General features: G+C 37.0%; 1 protein-coding gene across 1 annotated transcript; it reads left to right on the top strand.

Moving 5' to 3' along the window:
- Positions 1-210: 210 nt before the first annotated feature.
- Positions 211-1,805, top strand: LOC110372314 (synaptobrevin-1). The gene has a single exon (XM_021328930.3). The coding sequence runs from the start codon at positions 374-376 to the stop codon at positions 740-742; it is 369 nt and encodes a 122-aa protein (XP_021184605.1). The 5' UTR covers positions 211-373; the 3' UTR covers positions 743-1,805.
- Positions 1,806-8,121: the final 6,316 nt, after the last annotated feature.

Below are 8,121 nucleotides of genomic sequence, written 5' to 3'. Positions count from 1 at the left end.
CAACTTTCGAATTTGAGCTATTCTTTCGCCTATTTGGAATTTGTCTAAAAGCTTACTGGCAACACTGACACGCATAAAAAAAAGGAAAAACGTACAGCAGGACGATACAGCACAAAAACAACCAATCACAATCAAAATAAAAAAGTTTAAATACATCGGATTGGTACGCATATTAGTATACGTAATCAAAACATGACGTCGTGAATGTGTCACGCTGCAACTGATTGTTCTTGTCATTCGAGAATTTTGCCGTGCCTTCGCCATATTTATGTTACTGAATCACAGACCTTTTTTTTCAAAGGTTAAACCCAGTTTTTAAGTGTTAATCAATTCAGTGTTGTTAAATTTGGAAACCACATTTTAAACTACAAAAATGGAAGACCAAGGAGGAAGCTCAGGCCCTAGAGTAAGCGATAAACGTTTGGCGCAGACTCAAGCCAAAGTCGATGAAGTTGTTGGCATTATGCGCGTTAACGTCGAGAAAGTTTTGGAGAGGGACCAAAAATTGTCAGAACTAGACAATCGCGCGGATGCTTTACAGCATGGAGCAGCGCAGTTTGAACAGCAGGCTGGCAAACTGAAACGAAAGTATTGGTGGCAGAACCTAAAGATGATGCTAATTATGGGTGCTATTGGGGCAGTTCTACTTATCATAATCATTGTGTGGGCAACGTCCGGGTCGGGCGGCGGCACTACGGCCGCACCGGTCACCGAGGCGCCTGCCGCTGGCGCTGGCCGATAGTCATCAAAACACTTATAAACCTTTGATATGGATACTTATTTATGCTGCTCTATACATAAAAAAGCGAGTTTTATAGCAAAATGCGACTGAACAGTATGTAAGAAATCTATATTTTGTAATTGAAACGATTAACCAACGCACACATATTCCTACTATAAGATATACATCTTGGTAAACATTTTGATATTTTTCTATAAATTGTATTAAAAGTAACTGTTGATGTACTGTTAAAGTGGATGTAATTCACTCATAAAAGACTTGTTTACAAATTGTTATATGTCTAAAGAGAAATAGTAAAGTTAAATGATCAAGTGTTGCTTTTGCAAAACTTTTGTAAGTTTACAACAGTTATAAATATGTAATTTATAAAGTGGCCAACTATTGTACAGAATCACTTTGTGATAAGTAGTATTAAAGATAAAGATTATTATAATATTTCAAAGCCTATTTTACTAGCTGGTTTGGGTTAACAGTTGATACAAAGAACTGATATTTAACTGCACACTAATTATAATGTGTAACTAAACATTGAATGTGATTGTACTCCTTGCTTAAAGAGGAAAAAGCCTATGTAATCACTGTTGCAAATATAATATATATTAAGTTAGATAAAATATGTTATTTAAAGCCAATTTTTGTAGCACTTTGTATAAACTAAATCAAGGACTTATTGCACATTATGCTGCTTCACATCCTACAAACATGATTCTGGAACAATTAAATGTTGATGCATACTGTGGAAAAAGCCTTGTGGCACAAATATTTTTAGTTTTAATGTATGTTATGTGTAATTAGCACATTCTGTTTGTATTGATCATACCTACTTAATATTTTATTTAGTTATGTCCTTCTTATCAATATGTTATAATGCATTTTCAAAGATTACTAATTTTAGTGGCAGTTGGGACCAACTTTGCGCTTATATTGCACAGCAACTGAGGTCTAGTTACTAATTGGGTCTTGTCAGTAAACCTGTTCAATGTTGTATGCAAAGTGTATGTAATATCATAATCTTAGTTGTTTTGTATTCTTTAAGAATTAATAAATATATGTATTTCTTCAATATTGTGTCATTTTATACTTGGTGGACAAGTATTCAGTACTTAGCATTTTGTCTTATCTGTATGCTTAGACTCTTATCAGGATTGTAGATTTAGATAAAGAGCCTGTGATTCACATACTCAATAATTTCATGGATCCAGCTGTTTTATGCTCACTCACTCTTCTTTGTTTAGTTTTTCAGTTACTATTGAATGGAGTTCTATGAAAAATAGTAAAAATATTTACTTTAAAAAATTACACAATGGAAATGGTGTTCTTATAGACTATTTGTGAATAATGTGGAGATTGCAACTGATTGTGTTAATGCAAAATATTATCTATTGCCAGACTTCCCTATTTTTAGGGTTTCATATCACTAGTTTCCTGTAAGGAAATAAGCGAACAGTGTTAAGTTATGATTCCTAGTAGCATTCAATTACCCAGTAAAATTGTGCTGTGGATGAATACCAATTCTAAATAAATAATAAATGGTAATCTATTCCAACAGGTTTTCGGTTGGCCAGTCTTACCAGTTTTTGTGCAATAATGTAGTAATTATGCAATTGCTGGGATATACCAAGTATTCCAGAACACTACTGACTATTGCCTATTTGCTGGTAAGGTACCTACCTACATTTAGTAGGCTACTACAATTCGCCTTTCGAATTATGAAGCCGTTGACTGTTAAAGCATCTTAACTTTTCTTACAAATGTAAGACTACTACACCTGTTATGATTGAATGGATGTACCCAAAAGTTCTTATGAGAATCTATCTACTAGGATTTGTATAAACGGCCAACAGGCCTAATCACACTTGCGCTAAAATTAATTTACTGTCTAGTCCTACCCCAAAATATATCTTCAAACTGGTGCACTCGACACATCATCATCATTAATTTTAAAAGCAGTCTAGATTTCATGTGAATTAAAATATCAGACCTGTATTTAATTTTTGCTAAAATTTTAACCTCTGATAAGATAATGACGAATGGAAACAGCAGTTGGTTTAATGTAGGCGGTATTGAATTTAATTATAATAAGCCTGACACCTACATAATGATAATGTGTTGTCCATAAATGGAATTCTCTCCGGCCTGAGCGGCATGCTTGCAAATTGGATTACTAACATATTTTTTATAGAAATAATTATTATGTATTGGGAATACTTACATAACTGGCCATAAATGGTTAGTGGCAAAACATGCGGCGTATTCTTATGTTAATAAGCTTTGTTCATCATCATCATCATCAGCCTATCGCAGTCCACTGCTGGACATAGGCCTCTCCAAGTGCACGCCACTGAGATCGATTTTCGGCTTCTCGCATCCAGCTCCTGCCAGCCGTCTTGCGCAAGCTTTGTTGGCGAGTCGAAAATAATATAGCCCAGTCAATTGATCATTTCATACTATTTATCGAGATTCATTTCCGGTACATACTAACCGTTAAGGCCCATGTTGTCATAAGGAAGCTGTGTAATAATACTTAATAGGAACCTACTCATTTGTTGACAGCAAAAGCAGGACGCTTGTAAATGTTAGATCTACTCTGAAAAAATGCTGAAAATTATATCACGCACACATTAGTTCATACAAAATTATTTGTATGACTGTAGAACTTACCCTTAACCCAGCTAATACCACATACAAAAGCATAATGAAACATCAGAAAAGAAGCTAAGCTTTGATGACGGACCTGCCTGTAATCCGGTAGAAAAACAAACGTGTTTTTTCTACGTAGGTAGGTACCTATCTAACACAAATGTGTATTCTACACAAACGTTAAATACTTACCTAGTTGCTATAAAAGATTTAAAATTAGGTAACGTGACCTCATCTACCTATGGGTATTTATAGTTACACACAGTTACCGAACTGTTTTTTTATTACCCTGGGCTTATCTAAAAGCTTACATTGACGGCAGTTTAAAATACCCGCCGTGTTGAATAAGGTTGGCTTTGCAGTGTGCCTAGTCTCAACTGGGGCCCGATTCTCCTAAGTTAATAATGTCAAAATCGAATAGAAATCGACTCGCAATATGATCGCAATAGTAGTTTTAACCATATCGGGCATTCTGCTACTAATATAAGTATATATAGTGTCGTATGCCAACGACATTCGATTGCTCTGCCATTTTGGTGATTTTGGTCTATACGGTAGTTTGCTCTACAATCATATTGCAATCTTTGCAGACAAAATGATTCATTATCGAATGATAGAAAAGGATAAAAACGTTTATTTCAAAGAAAAAATAGCGGAATGCCACATATGCTTCAATCGTAATTGAGTCGGGATCGGATCTCAGTCGAACGTGAATCGTATGTCGCTTAAGTAAAATTAGGAGAATCGGGCCCCTGCACCTACCTATCTATTGCCTGAGGTTTTCGCAAGCTATGTGTGTGCAAGTTCGCAAATGTTTTTACATAACTGAAGCGATCGATACCTACATATATGAAATAGGTAGACAATCTTCAACCCTGACTTAGGTACTTACTGTAAGCGGGCTTGGGCCCGATTCTCCTAAGTTAATAATGTCAAAATTGAATAGAAATCGAATCGCAATATGATCGCAATAGCAGTTTTAACCATATGCTTCAATCTAAATCGAGTCGGGATTGGATCGCAGTCGAATGTGAATCGTATGTTGGTTAAGTAAAATTAGGAGAATCGGGCCCCGGTGTTGCGTTGGTTGGTAGGGTTTCTTAGGTAGGTACCAGGAATGCACATAAAATGATGAATTAGGACCTAAATCCTAAGATTGAGGTGGATAGTATCTGTTGAAATGGGTATATCTTTCGACGCACTGTTAATGAGCCTCTAATCCCAGATCGGAAGCATCATGTTTATTCCGATCAACTTTCCGGAGCAATCGATGCAGTGATGTTAATATCTAAAAATAACCAACACGCCAAGGCAACAACCAAGTCAAATGATTTATACAAGCGTGCAAATATGTACGGAATCAATTTACCCTCGCACATCTAAGTACATAGTAACTGGGCCGTGATTAATATAAGCATTGTGCATTTATGCCGACCAACAATGGTAAAGGTACATGTCAGTAATTTAACAATAGGAATACCTAGGTCATTCATAGGTCCAATTCAGTTTAATTCTGAAGGAATAGGTAGATACCTAGATGCCTGCTCTGCAGATCTTGGCACTTAGGTTAATCTGCCTTTAGACTTCACACAATCAGTGCAATGAAGATGCACAGCTCGAGGTACTTATAAGAAGACAAGAAGTACCTACATAGAAACCTGGCTGAGATGATAGTTCACCTCCGTGCACCTCAAGACTGGAAATGAATGATCATTCCAACCATACCTACATGCATTAGATATAAAAAGGTTGTATGGCCATAGAGAATAATGCAACAGCACGGGCAACAATTTCATTAACGTTGTGTGAACGGTGATGCCCCACATTAGTGAGCGATGAACCGACCATGATGTCACTCAATTACTGACAGACTACAAAGCTTAATAACATGCACATATTGCACATGGTTTTATGGGTACACCCCAGCAATATAATTGAGAGATTAGGTATTGTGTCTGAACTTCTGACTGAACTATTTACCGACTTGCCTACCTATTACAAATATGTCGAAAAGATTCTCATGATGACCAAGCCGTTCCAAATGCTGAAGTATTCTCAGTACCTAGGTGTTAATAAAGTACCTAGTTGTACATGCGTGGTTTATCGTAATCAAGATTAATTGCGTTAATTAGCAAACAGCAAAAACGCTATTGTATGGTCTTGGTGCCACATGGATCGAATTTTTTACTTGACTGATATGGTGGACTCTTGTTACCTAAGCCAGATGTGAATTTTAAATGATTAATTAAAAAGTATTTGTAATTAATGTTGTAAATAGGATATATTGACCAGCATTAAATAGGAAAGAATAGTTTTAGAGATAGGTATCTGTAAAAAGTCTTTTAAACTTTCCATGCACTTTAGATGCACTTTTTCACCAAAAATTGGGATATGAAAGAGCTTTCATTTCAAAAATCAAGCAGCAAAAGTATCTGCTAGCAGGTGGCAGCCCTAGTCACAACTTTCCGTTCAATAAAATACTAACACTTTGTTTGGAGTGGCAGTAATTAAATTCAATTAACAGGGCGATTGCTGTATTGATTGGTTACGCAGTACCAACTTCACTCACCTACGTACAATAGGGCAATATTAACAAAGGCACTGCTGATGTTGCAATCACCTTATACTCGTAAACAAATCGAACGTCACGAGAAATCGTAGTCATCATAGTCAGGCTTCAGTTAGAACCTGACGAGCTGGTGACGTCATCTCTCTTTCAAACTGCCTGAAGCAATCAGGGTGGCTGACGTCATGGTGGTGTTTGCAATCGTAACTGGGCGTAGCTTCAGGAGCTATGCTTTTTTATAAGGACCGGCAGACAGGTAGGTTCACCTCTGCCTACTTAGGAACTGTTTCCTCAAGTGGTGTAAGTATCTCAAAATACTGTGTGGGTGGAATTACATTTCAGAGTCCGTGTGACTAACCTATCCATTGCAGGAAATATCTATACAGCGAGGAAAATATTATGGCTAGTAGGTAATAATGATGATTATCCTTACGCATTTCCTTACGTAATTTTTGGTTGATAGGGACCTACTGTGGTAAATACAGTTTAATGAGTAAGATTGAGCATTGTTTAAAAATTTTGGTTTTTCCATTCTAATTTTACCCTCTTCCAGGGGCATTCCCCAGATTTTTAATGAAAGTAAATAGGTACCTAGCGTGGAATTTTCTGTGGTTTTTATTTTTAGGGGAGATAACTTTCAAAATCAAATAACATGGTCTGTCTTAGAATCTAACCCACTTCTAATATTATTTAACTGTTTGGTGTGACCAATGTGAAATCACGTGAAGGTATCGAGTATCATCGAAACTTTATAGGCTTGTGAGGAAAAATGCGGAAGGCGGCAATCCGACCAGTGTTCCGCTTTCCGCTCTGCTTGTCACCTGCCTCGCAGCGTGAGTGTCACAAAATGGACCTAGCCTTGATCTTACCTAGTCCATTCGTCACAGTTCGTTATTCAAACACTGGGACAAGACAACCTTGCTTCGCCGGCACAGGGAACGAATCCTTGTGACGAGTTGTGCAGGAACTTAAATTAACCAATTATAATTAGACATATCGTCATATCCTCGCAAATGTGATGCCATTTGATTTTTGAGACGGAAATGGCATTTGGCTGGCTAGCGAATGTTATTATGAAATGTTTATAAACCGCATTATTAGCTGGAAACCAGTTATGTTTACATGTTGCTAATGCTTTGAAGGATGAAATATGTCATGGACGAGATTTACTGCGATTTATATCAACTTTTTCTTTTGAATTATAACTGGTACCATCACAATACCTAAGTATGTGTTGTGCATGTTGTGTATATTGAAGGTATGCCAATCCGAAAGGCCTACATCATACTATAGGTACATAGTTAAGACTACAGTTTTTCTATCAAAGAAAGTACTCACCTACGACACCTACCTATGTATAGTTCCCTAGAGATATGGGCACGATTACACAACATAATAAATTTTCACTTTCTGTGCCTTTCTGTGCCTGATCATGATAAATTAATGATCCCACATTTCGCGCCAAGTCTTTCAAGATGAACTTCATAATAATAATGTCATTGAAAGAGAAACAAATAAAGTATCTCGACTTAGCGCACGAGGTTGTCGCCATGTGGAATGTCGACACGGCTGTTGTTGTGCCGATTGTCGTTACGGCCAAAGGTTTAATAGCCAAGAGCCTCGACGAACACCTCAGGAGGCTCTCGTTGGGCGGCTGGATCAAGGGACTGATTCAGAAGGCAGTACTCCTTGATACGGCACGTATTGTGAGGAGGTTTCTGTCTCTGGGACCCTAACCACCGGTACCTTGGACCCTGTGCCCGATATCGGTGGCAACCTATTTTTTATATTTTTAAATGTTTTTTTATTTTTATATTTAATATTTAAAAATGTAAATTATATGTTCTAAATAAATAAATGACAACAAAATGTCATTGAGCTGTTTCGTGTCCTCTCGCTACGTTCGTCCTCGCCTCAAAAATAAATGCAACTAAAAGGAAAGACAGTTTTGGTGTGATCTGCATAAGAAATTTGACCCCGAGAACGATCAACTTTCACTCTTTATCACTAGATATGATCTCTACCGAACTAGGTATTTGACTTTTTATATTGAGTGATTTTTTCTATTTCTTTGTGATGACTTCCTAGGAAGAGTCCTACCAACGAAGCGGCAGCTTAAGTACAAATTCTGCAAATGCAATTTCTACTTGTAGGGTTTCTTTTGAAATGCAAA

Source organism: Helicoverpa armigera, chromosome 10 (assembly GCF_030705265.1).
Source record: "Helicoverpa armigera isolate CAAS_96S chromosome 10, ASM3070526v1, whole genome shotgun sequence".
Classification (NCBI taxonomy): Eukaryota; Metazoa; Arthropoda; class Insecta; order Lepidoptera; family Noctuidae; genus Helicoverpa; species Helicoverpa armigera.
The sequence above is the reverse complement of the archived record's forward strand: the minus strand, read 5'-3'. Positions and strand labels throughout refer to the sequence as shown.